This window comes from Lithobates pipiens, unplaced genomic scaffold (genome assembly GCF_037356315.1).
Source record: "Lithobates pipiens isolate NorthernLeopardFrog02 unplaced genomic scaffold, aLitPip1_a1.2 Scaffold_18, whole genome shotgun sequence".
In the NCBI taxonomy this organism is placed as follows: domain Eukaryota; kingdom Metazoa; phylum Chordata; class Amphibia; order Anura; family Ranidae; genus Lithobates; species Lithobates pipiens.
In genome coordinates this window covers 353603929-353620370 of record NW_027507758.1, presented here as the reverse complement: position 1 = coordinate 353620370, position 16442 = coordinate 353603929, and the positions used below count along the sequence as shown (strand labels likewise).

Here is a 16442-nt window from a genome sequence, read left to right as displayed (position 1 = left end):
GTCCACAGTAGTCTGTTATAGACTTCTATAAGATTGTCTCCCTATTGTATTTGGGCTAATACTAAATGGAGCACCATAAAAAAAAACTTATGCAAAGAAACATAGCAGGTGCAGCTAGTACTGAAAGTTTTTTTGCATGATCTCAGAATAGATAGATAGATAGATAGATAGATAGATAGATAGATAGATAGATAGATAGATAGATAGATAGATACATAAATAGATAGATATTTTGAATGCATACCGAGATAAAAAATATATTTTATAGATAAATTACATTCTTGATTTACTGCCACAGCTTCAAGTACCACAAGTTCTTTAGGGACCACCACATCAAAGCACACGGCTGGTATTACTTCAGAAGGTTCAACAATCTCAGTGCCTACTGGTACCAGATCAACTTATTCAGTGACCACAACTCTTTCTTCAACATCCACAACTGGCTCAACATCAACAGGCACAACTTTGACTAGTACTTCAAGCACCACACCTTTAGGAACAAAAACTACTACTCCAGGGACCACCACTTCAAAGCAAACAGCTGGTATTATTTCAGGAAGTACAACCACTTCAAAGCCTACCAGTACATCAGGATCAACATCATCTCCAGGGACTACAACAGTCCTTACTTCAACTTCCACAACTGGTTCAACTGTAGGCACCATTTTCACTAGTACTTCAAGCACCACACCTTTAGGAACAAAAACTACTACTCCAGGGACCACCACTTCAAAGCAAACAGATGGTATTGTTTCAGGAAGTACAACCACTTCAAAGCCTACCAGTACATCGGGATCAACATCATCTCCGGGGACTGCAACGGTCCTTACTTCAACTTCCACAGCTGGCTCAACAGTAGGTACAATTGTCACTAGTACGTCAAGCACCACACCTTTGGGAACAAAAACTACTACTCTAGGGACCACCACTTCAAAGCAAACAGCTGGTATTATTTCAGGAAGCACAACCACTTCAAAGCCTACCAGTACATCGGGATCAACATCATCTACGGGGACTGCAACGGTCCTTACTTCAACTTCCACAATTGGCTCAACAGCAGGTACAATTGTCACTAGTACTTCAAGCACCACACCTTTGGGAACAAAAACTACTACTCTAGGGACCACCACTTCAAAGCAAACAGCTGGTATTATTTCAGGAAGTACAACCACTTCAAAGCCTTCCAGTACATCGGGATCAACATCATCTCTGGGGACTGCAACGGTCCTTACTTCAACTTCCACAACTGGCTCAACAGCAGGTACAATTGCCACTAGTACTTCAAGCACCACACCTTTGGGAACAAAAACTACTACTCTAGGGACCACCACTTCAAAGCAAACAGCTGGTATTATTTCAGGAAGTACAACCACTTCAAAGCCTACCAGTACATCAGGATCAACATCATCTCCAGGGACTTCAACAGTCCTTACTTCAACTTCCACAACTGGTTCAACAGCAGGTACCATTGTCACTAGTACTTCAAGCACCACACCTTTGGGAACAAAAACGACTACTCTAGGGACCACCACTTCAAAGCAAACAACTGGTGTTATTTCAGGAATTACAACAATTTCAAACCCTACCAGTACATCAGGATCAACATCATCTTCCGGGACTGCAACAGTCCATACTTCAACTTCCACTAGTGGTTCAACAGGAGGTACCATTTTTACTGGTACTTCAAGCACCACACCTTTAGGAACAAAAACTACTACTCCAGGGACCACCACTTCAAAGCAAACAGCTGGTATTATTTCAGGAAGTACAACCACTTCAAAGCCTACCAGTACATCGGGATCAACATCATCTCCGGGGACTGCAACGGTCCTTACTTCAACTTCTACAACTGGCTCAACAGCAGGTACAATTGTCACTAGTACGTCAAGCACCACACCTTTGGGACCAAAAACTACTACTCTAGGGACCACCACTTCAAAGCAAACAGCTGGTATTATTTCAGGAAGTACAACCATTTCAAAGCCTACCAGTACATCAGGATCAACATCATCTTCAGGGACTGCAACAGCCTTTGCTTCAACTTCCACAACTGTATCAACAGCAGGCACAATTTTAACTGGTACTGCAAGCACCACATCTTTGGGAACAAAAACTACAACATCAGGCACCACCACTTCTAAGTCAACAGCTGGTATTACTTCAGAGAAATCAACTATCTCTGTGCCCATGCCTTCTTCAACATCAACAACTGGTTCTACAATAGAAACTGTGACCAGTACAACTACCACACAAATCACACCTGGGCTTTCAGCCAGTAGTACAATTTCTCCAGCATCTACCACAACATTAGGCCATACTGAAACCATAGGTATCACCTCTTCTGCGCCAACGGTTCACTCTGAGGCCACTCCTTTACAAACATCAACTTCTACCACATCTGTGTTAACTGCTACAACTACTATTCCAACTCCTACAGGTATGTCTAATTCAACATTAATATGTAAAACATTAGTTAAAAAATAACCTGAGGTCATATCAAGAAAAACACACCTTCACATGCAAAAATCTCTTTAGTGGTATAAATAACATCTTTTATCAAAAATAATTATTTGTATGCTTTATATTTTCACTTTATTTTTTCACATACTTTCTTCCTCCCTCTTTCTTAGTACAGGGGTTATGTCTGAGGGAGGGTAGTGAATGATGTATAGGATAGCAGGGAAAGACACTGTCAATCAAAACATGACAGGGGGAGTGGCAGTAACAGAGCTGGAAGTCAATTCAAATGTAATTCTACTGTATAAATCATTACTTACTCTTAATGGGAGACTGGTTGAAAATTGGATCCAGCAGGTGCCAAGATTAGTGCTTAAAATGAAGTTCCACCCAAAAGTGGAACTCCCCCCCCCCCCTCTGGTGCTACCACATTTGGCACCTTTCAAGGGGAAGGGGGGAACAGGTACCTGTTTTTGACTGGTACCCTTCCCCACTTAAGGGAGACAGCCCCGCAGTGCTCTCCCTTGGACATTCAGCCCAATTTCTCTGTGCCACCGATTAAAAGTCAGCAGTACAGTACAGTAATTGTAACCGCTGAATTTTATTAATTTTTCCCCAGGCAGAACACTGCTTTAATGAAATAAATATATATATATATATATATATATATATATATATATATATATATATATATATATATATATAATGCAAGTAGTACCGATGTGCTTTTCTCTGGTCTTACATCATCTACATCTCTATATAAAATTGTTACACAAACAAGTGATAAGCTGAACCCTTTCATATATAGTGGTGTGGAGGGTGAGCATGTCATGTGTATGAAGCTTCTATTATTTACCTCAGCTAAGAGAAAGGACATACTGATAGATGTCGCAGAAACATTTTAAAGTCAGTAGACATGCACAGGGATCTAAGGAATCTAACAAGTGGGCTCCAGGAATTAAATATGCTTATTTCTCCTGAGTGACTGCTGCAGAGTGTGCAGTAGGGGTCAATGGACCAGCAGCCAGCATCTTTCATTTAGTCATACCTCTACAACAGACTGTCATCACACAAGATGTGAGTATAAATGAGAAATAATACACTAGGGAAAGCTGCTGTCAATCAAGCACAACAGGGCTGAATGGTGGTTTGGCTGACTATGATGTGTGTGGTCATGGCATCTTGTAGCTCTAATCAGAAAGCTGAGAGACACAAATTGACCAGAATGCTACAGGAATTGATAGGAACCAGCAGGGTCACCAGGTATGTAAAGGGTTCTTTATTAAAAAGAGAATGTATTAAACAAATATATACTTTGATTAACAATGTTTGTTTTTTTTCTAAATCAGATAATTATGTTATAAGAAGTATAACAAACAACACTAAATTCTCAATTAAATACATTTTTATTTAACTATGGCATACTAATTAGAACACATTTTTACTTTCAAACATATGTAAAATATATTTTTCAGACGAAAAATGTTCGATGGGAGCTTTTTGTTGGAAATTCCGACCGTGTATAGGCAGGCTCCATCGGACATTTTCCATCGGAATTTCCACCACACAAAATTTGAGATCTGGCTCTCAAATTTTCCAAGAACAAAATCCGTTGTCGGAAATTCCAATCGTGTGTACACAATTCCGACGCACAAAGTTCCATGCATGCTCAGAATCAAGCAGGAGAACCGCACTGGCTATCAAATTAAATATACGTCACCACGTTCTTGAAGTTCACAATTTCCGACCAACTTTGTGTGACCGTGTGTATGCAAGACAAGTTTGAGCCAAAATCTGTCGGAAAAAAAAACATGGATTTTTTTGTCGGAATGTCCGATCAATGTCTGATTGTGTGTACGGGGCATTTGAAGGTCAAATCACTTGCATCCAGCTACTGCTAAATATGGCTCATGCCACAATTCAGCTATGCATTGTAGTTTTGTGTGAAGAAGCATGATATAGTTGCTATGCTGTTACTGACGTTGTGCAGCAAGGTATCAAATAAAAAAAATCACTTTTATAACTGGTTTCATTCATTTTAACAGGTTCAACTACAACCACAACTGCCACAACAACCACACCATTTGTGCCACCAGAATCAGGTAGATATTTTGACTTTATTTTTTATTTTATCTGAAATGATTGATTTAATGCTGTCCTGTGATTTTATTTTTTATTTTATCTGAAATGATTGAATTAATACTGTCTGTAAGTTATTTTGAGCTTTTGATTTATTGATTTCATCCTTTGTTTTGTTTTCTTCTATGTAGAAGCAACAAGAATTGTAAAAATAGTCTTAACTACATCAGCATGCATGTTGTGAAAACACTGCTTTATAAAGAGTCTATTTATAAATCTTTTTACACAAGAGTAACACAACTTTCACTCAAGATTCACACATTATTCTGATTGCATACAATTAGAAAAATGTGTGAAAGTTGTGGCAATCCTATAAAAAAAATTCTCAATAAACTCTTACAGTATGTATTTAAAGTCTCATTCATTCACTCATATTATCTGGATATCACTTTTTAGGGCAACTGCTCAGTAGAATGGTTTCCACTCATCATTGACATTGTGATATTTGATTGCAAATTGTTTTCAATGAAACATAATAAAAGCAAAATGGGGATAAATACAATACTGAATGTTATAATTACTTATATTAATTTATTAATTATAGTAATCAAACTACAATATGGTGAGCCTCTGAGCCCATTGTGTTCATTTTAAATAAACCTATACATATCAGGTCCTTATTTTTGTCTTATATTAAGGTTTGTGTGAAGTAAATGGTGATCCTCATTACTACACCTTTGATAAACAAGTTCACCACTTTATGGGCACTTGCACATACACATTGTCTAAACTCTGTGAAGATGATGGCAATCTGACTATTTTCAACGTGGAAGCTGCTAATGAGCACAGAGGAGGTAACACCAGGGTGTCCTACATCAAGTATGTGAATATAGATGTTCATGGGTACAGAATCACACTGGATCAAAAAAGAGTGGTCAAGGTCAGTGAAGCACAGTAATTTATAGTGGATAGTAATTGTAAATCTTTTACCATGGACCTTATTTTTTTTTAGCTTTTCTTCATCACATAAATCTTCATTAGTAACTATGACATATTTTTTGCCCCTGTCTGTGATAGTGACATTGCAGCTGATTTTTTTCTTAAATCATGCATTCTATACCTATCTGAGTATATAAACAATTTCCTTTCTTAAAAATAAATCCAGTGCCCTCTGACATATATTTCAAGTAGTGTGGCCTATAAAAAGAAAATTATAAAAATGTGTGTTTTTACAGGTGGATGGCAAAACAGTGACCTTGCCATATCATCTTGAACCTGGAATTGATATATTTATAAGCGGATCTAATGTTGTGGTGAAAACAGGCTTTGGGCTAATTGTGAAATTTGATGGTAACCACAGAGTACAGGTGACAATACCAGGTATCTACTCTGGCAAAGTTTGTGGACTTTGTGGAAACTTCAATGGAAATGCAGCTGATGACTTCTTAAACCCTGATGGTCAACTAGAATCAGATTCAACAAGTCTTGGTAACAGCTGGCAAGTGGACAATGACACAAGGTAAAATGTGTAAATGCTCTTTGTTATGTTCCGAATGCGGTACTTACCCATGTGTCTACTTTTAACACCACACCTTACACAATTTATATTACAGATGTAGCCCTGGAGTAGACATTCAGCCAAATTGTACTGATGATGAGAAAAACATTATTGTCAGCAACAGCTTCTGTGGACTGATAACGGACAAGAATGGACCATTTGGAGATTGCCACAATGTTATAGACCCAACTATTTACTTCAACAACTGTGTATATGACTTGTGTGAAACAACACTTAATCCAGACATTCTATGTAATAGTCTTGAAGCTTATGTGGAGATCTGCCAAGCCAGTGGAGTCACCATTAACCCTTGGAGGAATAACACTTTCTGCGGTAAATATGGTTCTTTCCTCAGTATTTAGAACAAAATTCTAAATATCAGTCCTTTAAGCTATCAACTTATTATTTATTATTGAAAGTCATCAGTATATTTTTAAAAGGAGGTATACTGTGTATTGTGTGATCACAAGCTGAAACAGTAAAATATCAGAAAGAGTAAATTGGGTTTCTGAGACTGCAAACATATTCATCACGCTACACTTCAATATGACATACTCATGTTCCAGACACATGAATACCTTGTGTAGTACATTTGTGAATATATTGGGATAGATAGATAGATAGATAGATAGATAGATAGATAGATAGATAGATAGATAGATAGATAGATAGATAGATATGATAGCTTAAATAGCAGTGTGTTATATATTTTATACAAGCTGTTAGTTGACAGTTTAATCTTAATTATTCATTTGTAATTTTGTCTTAGACAAAGGGTGATCCAAGTGATATTACAAAGTAAAAATTGCCTCTTTCATCCTCCACAGAAACAAAGTGTCCACCAAACAGTCATTATGAGCACTGTGGAACTGCATGTCCATCTACTTGTGTCAGTCCAGGAGCTCCAGCCACATGTTCTCTGCCCTGCACTGAGTCTTGTATCTGTGACCCTGGATACATCCTTTATGGAACAAAATGCGTTCCAGATGACAAGTGTGGATGTTGGGATGACGATGATAAGTACTATGATGTTGACGATGAATTCTGGACAGATGATACTTGCTCTACGAAGTGCACATGTCCTTCACCTGGAAGCGGATTAATATGTAACAGCGATTCATGTCCCAGTAACCAGTATTGTGGAATATCAAATGGTGTTCCTGGCTGTCATTTCTTCACCTATGGTATTTGTAGAGTTCATAATGATCCACATTATGATACATTTGACAGACTCAATCATGACTTCATGGGTCTGTGCACTTATACTCTTGCCAAACTCTGCAACAGTTCAACTTCTTCTCAACATTACTTCAACATTGAAGCAAAGAATGAACACCGTGGAGATCCCAAATTGTCTTTTGTAAAACATGTTCTCATTGAGGTTTATGGTCAGAAAGTCAAAATCGTGAAAAATGAGAAAGATCGTGTTTTGGTTAGTATGAACATTTGTTTGCTATATGATGTTTTTGAGAGGTATGTACTACTAATTCATTACTAACATTCTTACCTTATATTTAGGTCAATTCTATCTGGACCTCACTTCCTGTAAGTTTAGTAGGTGGAGCAGTGAGTGTGACTTGGACTGGAAAATATGTCAGTCTGCAGACAGATTTCAGGTTGACTGTCTCTTATGATGTAGACACCTTTGTAGAAGTAAAACTTCCTAGTAACTTCTCCAAACTGACCTGTGGAATGTGCGGTAACTTCAACAATCGCAAATCAGATGATTACATGATGCCAAATGGAGAACAAGCCAAGAACTCTGAACAACTTGGGCAGAGCTGGATAGTTGAGGATGATGATCCACTTTGTAATCTGGTTGATACACCTCCCCCTCCTCCTCCAACTTGTGCACCAGGAAAAGAGGAGTTGTACAAAACCGATGCATTCTGTGGTTTGCTGATAAGTAAAGATGGTCCTTTCCATGTTTGTAATTCTGTTATCAGTCCAGGAGGATTTGTTGACAGCTGTGTCTTTGACATGTGCGCTTTGAATGGAGATCTGAATGCTCTGTGTAGCTTGTTAGCAGCATATGCAGATGCTTGTCAGAAGGAAGGTATATCCATCAGCTGGAGAAATAATACTTTCTGTGGTAAGTATCTCTTGTTGCTTGTTTGGTATTATTGTCAGTTATTCTTTATATAGAATATACGTTTTGCATCAAGTCATATGATTTTTACTTAAGAATGGCAAAATATTACTGTTTATTTTCAGTCTCAAAATACATATCTGTCTGGAATATACCTTTATCTTTAGAAAATTGTATTTTGTACTACACTAATACAATCCACCCCATTAACCACTTTCTGCCCGCCATATAGCAAAATGACATTGGCAAAGTGGTTGCAATATACTGACCGGACATAATATGACGTCACCAGGATATCAAGCTGCTGTGCGTCGATCGTTGTTGCGGTGTGTCAGTCTGACACACTGCAACTCTGATCTAGGTAAACAGTCTCTGACAGAGACTCTTTACCACATGATCAGCCATGTCCAATCACGGCTGATCATGATGTGAACAGGAAGAGCCTTTGATCAGCCTTTTCTCACTCACGTCTGACAGACGCGTGTAGAGGAGAGCCTGTCGGCTGCTCTCCTGACAGGGGGGTCTGTGCAGATTGTTTATCAGCACAGCTCCCCCTTGGATGCCCACCCAGGATGCTGCCCAGGACCACTAGGATGCAGCCAAGGACCACCAGGGATGGCCACCACACTGGACCACCAGGTATGCCATCCCTAGACCACCAGGGAAATGCCAATCAGTGCCCAGGCAGCTGCAAATCAGTGCCATTGAAAAATGTCTGCCAATGTCAGTGAAATCCTGTGCCAATGCCAGCCATCAGTGCCCATCAATGCCGTCTATCAGTGCCACCCATAAGTACCCATCAATGCAGCCTTTCAGTGCCCATCAGTGTCACCTATCAGTGCCCATTAGTGCCCACCAGTGCCACCTATCAGTGCCCATCAGTGCCACCTGTCAGTGCCCATCAGTGCCACATATTAGTGCCACCTATCAATGCTGCCTATCAGTGCCCATCAGTGCCACCTATCAGTGCCCATCTTCAGTGCCCATGAGTGCCATCTCATGAGTGCCATCTCATTGGTGCCACTTCATTGGTGCTGCCTTATCAGTACCCCTCAGTGCAGCTTATCAGTCCCCATCAGTGAAGGTGAAAATTTACTTATTTACAAAATTTTATATATAAAAAAAGAAAAAAGTTTTTTTCAAAATTTTCGTTCTTTTTTTATTTGTTAAGCAAAAAATAAAAACCACAGAGGTGATCAAATATGACCAAAAGAAAGATCTATGTGTGTGAACAAAATTATAAAAATGTAGTTTGGGTACAGTGTTGTTATTTGAAAAGTGACACTACTGAAGGATGAAAATTGGCCTGGGCAAGTGCCCTGTATTGAAGTGGTCAACATACATAAAATTAACTATTTTATGTATATCTTCTGTATGTGTAGCTGACCCACTATCAATTTCAATTTAATTATGATAAAAATGATAATAAATAACAAATGTGGTTCAGAACAATTTTATTATAAACACAATATTTTCATTTTAGCACCTGACTGCCCTCCAAACAGTCAGTTCAGTACCTGTGCATCTGCTTGTCCGGCCACATGTCTAGAGCCACTACCCCCAGTCAACTGCAGCCTGCCATGTTCAGAAGGATGTGAATGTAAACCAGGTTATGTCATCAGTGGAGGAACCTGTGTCCCTGAATCACATTGTGGCTGCCTTTACAATGACATTTATTACATGGTAAGAGAGAAGAAAAACCTATTTCAGTACTTTCAACCTCTGTACCGGCATTTCCTTCATCACAGCTTGTCTTGGTCATTTACAGGAGGGAGAAAAATTCATAACAGAGAACTGTGAGAGTGTATGTACATGCAAGGGAGAAAACAACATAACGTGTGATCCAATGTTATGTACTGGAGATGAAATCTGCAAGGTCCAAAATGGGTTGTTGGGCTGCTACCCACCAAGCACAGCAATCTGTCACATCTATGGAGATCCTCATTATACAACCTTTGATGGCACAGTTCATCACTTCCAGGGATCTTGCACTTACACTGCGACTGAGACATGTGCTAATACCTCTCACAGCTTTAGTGTTGTCACACGTAATGAACACCGAGGTAACCCAAGCTGGACTGCTATTAACTCAGTCAATATTACGGTCGATGGAACAGAGATCTTCATTGAAAAGAACAACATTGTGCATGTATGTATAGTTTAAAAAAAGCATTTTTATATATTTACATATAAAATTAATGAAAGGGGATTTTTATGTATTGTATATGAGTCAGTATAATTATGTTTTCTAGTGGATCTCTTAGCCCTCTAGGCTTCTGTTCACTTTTTATCACTTCTATTTCATTATTTTCTTGACAGCTCTCTTCCAATTTTTTATGGTAATGGAATATTCTACACAGGATGGGGGGTTGCTCATGCAAAATAATGTGAAGAGTTTGGAGTGCAATACCTCTTATTGACTAATTTGCTCTTAAAGATTCAGAACCCCTTCTTTTTTTTTTCGTTTAGCTTTATAGAATGAGAGAATTGTGTAAATTTTGAAGTAGGGATTTTAAAGTGGAATTCCAGTCAAAAATCTAATTTTACCCTTTATTAATTTGTTAAAAAAACATAAACATCTGTATTATGCACTTTTTGACGTGCTAAATGGCTGATTTAGAATCAAGCCATTCAACAACCCTCCTCCATGTGTTTGACAAAGGTTTGATCTGTGCAGCCGAATGTGGCTGCTTACTGACACATCCTAGTAGTGTTGTTGGTCTCTGTTCTTCTCTGTCGGCCAGTTTCGCCCTGTCCAGCCCCATCAGCCCAGCCCTGTTATTTGCTGCCAGCCAATCTACCCTGTCCAGCTCCATCCACCTGTGGCCCTACCCTGTCCATGATGATGTCCATGATAGCTTTCTAATGCTCATTCACAAGCGACCTCTGGAAGTGACGGTCCCAGCTCTTAATGTACATGCCCGCCTTCCGCCATTTGTTTTATGAAGCAGAGAGATTGTGGTCACATGACGGGGCATACTTCAACCCAAAAAAAGTAGAAATACAGAAATGTTTGTATTTTTGGGTATATCGGTTACATTGTATTACAATATTCCTTGCTGTAAATTATTTAGGGCACTAAGCTTGGCAAACTTTTGGTAATAATTTATGGCTAAATTACGGAACATTCACATGTAAAGTCAAGAAAAAAATTGTAATATGACCATTTTAAAAACAACACAGGAAAATATCCCATTATAACCCTCATATTATGAACATTTCATTACCCTTTTTCAGGGAAATTGATAGCTTAGAAATATCTTTGCAGGTTAAAATTGCAAACTATGTATTCGTTTTTAGAACTGTAAATTAAAATAGCTAGAAATTGATATGTTTACATTTATAATGAGAAAAAATTTTTTTTGGGGACTTTAAATGAGGCAGGAACCAAAGCGGTAACTGCCTCCATCCCTATCATTGATTAACACTGAGAGCAAGTGGTGGGACTTTATATGAAGCACACAGCAGCAAAAAAGGAAGTCAAGTGACTGGGAAATACTGTTTATTCAACATGAATAAACAGTATATCCCAGTCACTTGATTTCCTTTTTTGCTACTGTGTGCTTCATATAAAGTCCCACCACTTGCTCTCAATTTTGATATGTTTACATGTTTTTTCTGAATTTTAAATCAATCTGTATGTGATATGAAACCCAATAACGTACTATACATTTTTGCAATCTTAGTACCGTATATACTCGAGTATAAGCCGAGATTTTCAGCCTCTTTTTTGAGGCTGAAAGTGCCCCCCTCGGCTTATACTCGAGTCATCGCTGTCTGCCCGCTCGATCAGCGTGTCGAGCAGACAGACAGCGGCCATTCTGATTCAAAAGCCGCGCCTCCGGCTCCCCCTTCGCCTGTGATAGGCGGAACACTGAATTTCCCAGCAGCCTGTGTTCCGCCTATCACGGACTTCGTATCATCCTCGTACTACGGACGAGGATGATACGACGTCTGTGATAGGCGGAACACAGGCTGCTGGGAAATTCAGTGTTCCGCCTATCACAGGCGAAGGCGGCGGCGCAGCTTTTGAATTTTACAATGGCCGCCGACGAACGAAGAGGGCACGGGACGGAGGCAAGGCACAGGACGGCACGGCACGGGACGGGACGGGACGGGACCGGAGGCAAGGCACGGCGGCGAGGCACGGCGGCGAGGCACGGAGGCAAGGAGGCTCGGCACGGGACGGAGGCTCGGGACAAAGGCTCAGGACACAGGTAGGCTGGACACACACACACACACACACACACACACACACACACACACACACACACACGGATACACACACACACACAGGGATGGATGGATGGATGGAGACACACACACACAGGGATGGACGGACACACAGGGATGGACGGACACACAGGGATGGACGGACACACAGGGATGGACGGACACACACACAGGGATGGACAGGCATGTCTTACCCTCGGCTTATACACGAGTCAATAAGTTTGCCAGTTTTTTTGGGGGTAAATTGGGGGCCTCGGCTTATATTCGGGTCGGCCTATACTCGAGTATATACGGTAAGTGCTAAATTCTAAGGCTGAACTCAAGGCATATAACTAAATTCATAGATTAAACACATACATAGAGGCTGTTTTTCCCATCAAAACATTTGCATTTCTGTCCATCCAGTCTTTAGATTTGCACAGCTCTATCCCACAGCACAGTCTTGTCTCTGCTAGGGTTACACTTTTCCTTACATGTTCACTTACAAGTTCACTGTCCACCCCCCAACCTGTAACTGAAAATTGAAAGAAGAGGCATCACCATAATGATCTTATCTATCTGACACACTGTTCTTGCCTATAAGAATGTTCCTTGTACTGTAGCAAGCTTGATACATTATTTGTACTGCTCCCCCCCCCCACTCTTTGCTGTACAAATTGTACAGTAGAATGCAAGGGGATGATGCCAACTTAAATTCAGCAATTTTAAACTTAAACACAGCAATTTTTACAGAACTGTATTCATGTGTGCCTTTTATAACTGTGTGGAGTTCAGCTTTAACATTATCTGTTACCTCTTAAGATGTTTATTGATCGCACACACATATAGTAGAATGCTTTAGCATTCAGAAAAACATGTCACAAAACCACTGATCTTGTCATGTTTCTTGGATTGGATGGACCATTAAAATAAACAATGTAGTGAAGTGCACAATTGTCATGGATGGAGAATCTATTCCCACCATAGGGAAAAGTCTAAAGAGTACAGAGGACACACAGGTGTAGAGAGACTGGATGCAGGTTGGAGTGCTCAGAGAATCACATAGGTACTGGTAGCAAGTTTCTGGTTAGAACACATAGGGAATCACACTGGTGCAGAGTTACAGCTGGCTGAGATATACAGGGAGTCACAGAGGTGAAGGAAGACTGTATGCTAGCTTGGGTATACAAGTAAGTCACAGGTAAAGGTATGCTGGTTATAGGCTAGAGTGCACAGAGAGTCACTGGGATGCAAGTTGCTTAGTGTAACACACAGTTAATCATACAGATACTGATTGCAGGTATCAGGCTAGAATACAGTGACAAAGGATCTCTAGAATTTGGAACACTGGGAACACAGGAAATGCATTGCTCAAACTCTGAGCAGCACATGTGATGGCCCTATAATTAGGGCCTAGCCTTGAATTGGCTAAGGCAAAGGTGGCTGTTAATTGGCTGCACGCCAATGACCCCATTCAGGAAAAAGACAATAATGCTTTAATTTAAAATCTCCCTTTGATACATTATTTTTACTACATTGGCTTTTTTTTTAATATAAATTTTGTCTAATTTACGAACATATTTTTTTTGTCAGGTTAACAATGCAATCGTCACACTTCCTGCCTATGTGTCAGGTATAAGTATTACACAGAGTGGCCATTATGTTACAGTTACTACCAACTTTGGACTTGAAATTCAGTTTAATGGTGATCACGAACTGTTTGTGAAAGTCAAAGAAAACTACAAAGGAGCATTGTGTGGTTTGTGTGGAACATATAATGATAACCACCACGATGACTTTATGACTCCTGATGGCAACATTGTAACTAATGTCAATGAATTTGGAAACAGCTGGAGAGTCCCGGATGATGGATGGCCGTAAGTATCTGAATAGTTACAAGAAGAAGTAGTGTGGTTGTAATCAAGGGCCTCTCTTTATGGGATTTGATGAACAAAGGTGCTTTTACACAGTTTAAATCAGTTTGAGATGCTTCTGAGACCATTTAGAATGTATTGCAGGTGCAGTTGAGCTGGCAGTTTGCTCCAGCAGCTATTACATTCCTATTGACTTGTTTGAACAGTTTACAAGCAAAAGTCAGTGGACATTGGTCCTCAATCTTGCCCTCATACATGACCAGTGCAACCTTGTTGGAAAGTTATATTATTCTATTATTATTAATATTAAAGTTCTATTATTCAGTTAGTAATTTACTAGGAACTTTTAAATATTATTATGTTAATTCACTCACTAACCTTCTCCTCAGTAAGGGCCACTGTTCATGTCTTAGGGTAAATTAAATGATCTTGATGAAATTGAGCTTTCCATAAAAAATATAGATCTCACTGCTGGTGATTTTTTTCTCAATTTTGCTTGAGATATATATTTTTTTGTATTTAGAATAATTTTGTTTATTTATTATTATTATTATTATTATTATTATTATTATTATCTTTCTTTTTTTGTCAGTTTTTTTTTCATTATGTGAAAAAAAGACATAACATGAGGCCTGTGGGGGGCTGTTTTTCTGAAGTGGAAATTCTTAGTTTTGCTTATTGAGATATTTTTTTTGTGTTAGTATTTATGGTATTTTGTTCATTTATTATATGTTATTTGTATTTATGTATTTATTTTTGTTAATTAGTTTCTTTCTGGGGCTTTTGAAGGGCTGTTTTATTTTTCTCTTTCAAACCCACAGATTCTGGTCATTGTGACCTTAAAAAAAAACATTAAAAACCATCATTATTTTACCTTCCCTATGACTCCAATGCATTTTGCCAAAAAGGAACATTTTGCACAAATTCCCCAATGTTCTCAGAAATGTCTATTTCATTATTTTTTATGTCAATTTCTATCTATGTTTCAAGATAAATGATCATGTAGCTGAATAAATATGTGACTTACATTTATATTTCGTTCTTTAGTTGTGACTCTACTCCACCACCTCCTCCTCTCTGTCCTCCCTCTGTACAACAAGAAGCAGAAAGAAAATGCTGGATCATCAGACAGAACGATGGACCATTTAGCCCTTGTCATCCATATCTCCGCTCACACCAGTACTTTGAGAGTTGTGTCTTTGACCAGTGTGTCACAGGGGGAAATGATGATCTAATTTGTGGTGTCCTGGAATCCTATGCTAAAGCTTGTGAAGCTTTGGGTATTATACTGGTTAATTGGATAAATAACACTATTTGTGGTAAGACTGTAATTTTTTTAAAAAAAATTATGTTTACATTGCAGTAGAATTCTCAATATATGACGGGAAAAATAATGTTCACATTTTTACAGATCCAAATAGACCATCAACAACACCACCTTTGACATCTACTACACCAGCTACTACTAGTCCTCTTCCAACAACTACTTCCACCAGAACTTCCACAGCAACTGCTGTTTCAGGTAAATTAGCTGATGGTGCAAGGTAAATTAGCTTATAGTGACAGGTAAATGTAGTGCTTTTAGAAAGCCTTAGCAGTTATCAGTGTTTTCTGTTTTTTTTATATTTTTTTAAGTTCCTGGTCCCCCCCTCCACCCCTCATCTCCTCATCTCCTCATCTCCTCATCCCCTCATCATCCCATTTAAATTAAAGTGCATTTAGTTTTGGTTTGAATGGAAAGGAATTAGAATACCTGTCAGTATTTTTTGCTGTCTGTGCCTCTGTTAGGGAGATTTGCCCTCTCTATTTGTACTGCTTACTACAATCATCGAAGATGAAATAAAAAAAAATATATATATATATTTTTGGGTTGACACCAGAACACTAATAGAGGGGAAATCCAAAATGAAAAAAAAAAGGTTTGCCTTTATTACACTAGTATTTCTTCCACCATAATTTCCCTACGTCACACAACAGAGAAGTTTAAGCCAGTGATTTAGAAAGTGCTAGAGCCACTGGACAAGCAGAACAATCAAGCAACATTGTTTTTAAAAGGAATGGTCAGAAATACAGACCTCCACCATTTTTCAGTGTATACTTTAGTTAAAGCTGAATTCCTAGTAATATTCTTGTTTTTGAACCCATGTATGTATGTATTCATATTCCATATCAG

General features: G+C 38.9%; 1 protein-coding gene across 31 annotated transcripts in view; it reads left to right on the top strand.

Moving 5' to 3' along the window:
• LOC143988164 (IgGFc-binding protein-like) overlaps window positions 1–16442 on the top strand; it is a 210093-nt gene that overhangs the window by 114472 nt on the left and 79179 nt on the right. For 26 of the 31 annotated variants that reach the window (XM_077487525.1, XM_077487520.1, XM_077487516.1 and 23 more), the window contains 12 exons: window positions 299–2437; window positions 4503–4559; window positions 5235–5476; window positions 5772–6055; window positions 6150–6427; window positions 6922–7526; window positions 7613–8186; window positions 9667–9866; window positions 9952–10332; window positions 13989–14272; window positions 15317–15588; window positions 15681–15791. In XM_077487525.1, the coding sequence (XP_077343651.1) occupies window positions 299–2437; window positions 4503–4559; window positions 5235–5476; window positions 5772–6055; window positions 6150–6427; window positions 6922–7526; window positions 7613–8186; window positions 9667–9866; window positions 9952–10332; window positions 13989–14272; window positions 15317–15588; window positions 15681–15791 (5427 nt within the window). The remainder of the gene's footprint in view (window positions 1–298; window positions 2438–4502; window positions 4560–5234; window positions 5477–5771; window positions 6056–6149; window positions 6428–6921; window positions 7527–7612; window positions 8187–9666; window positions 9867–9951; window positions 10333–13988; window positions 14273–15316; window positions 15589–15680; window positions 15792–16442) is intronic. The other 5 variants (XM_077487524.1, XM_077487523.1, XM_077487522.1 and 2 more) reach the window with 1 other exon arrangement.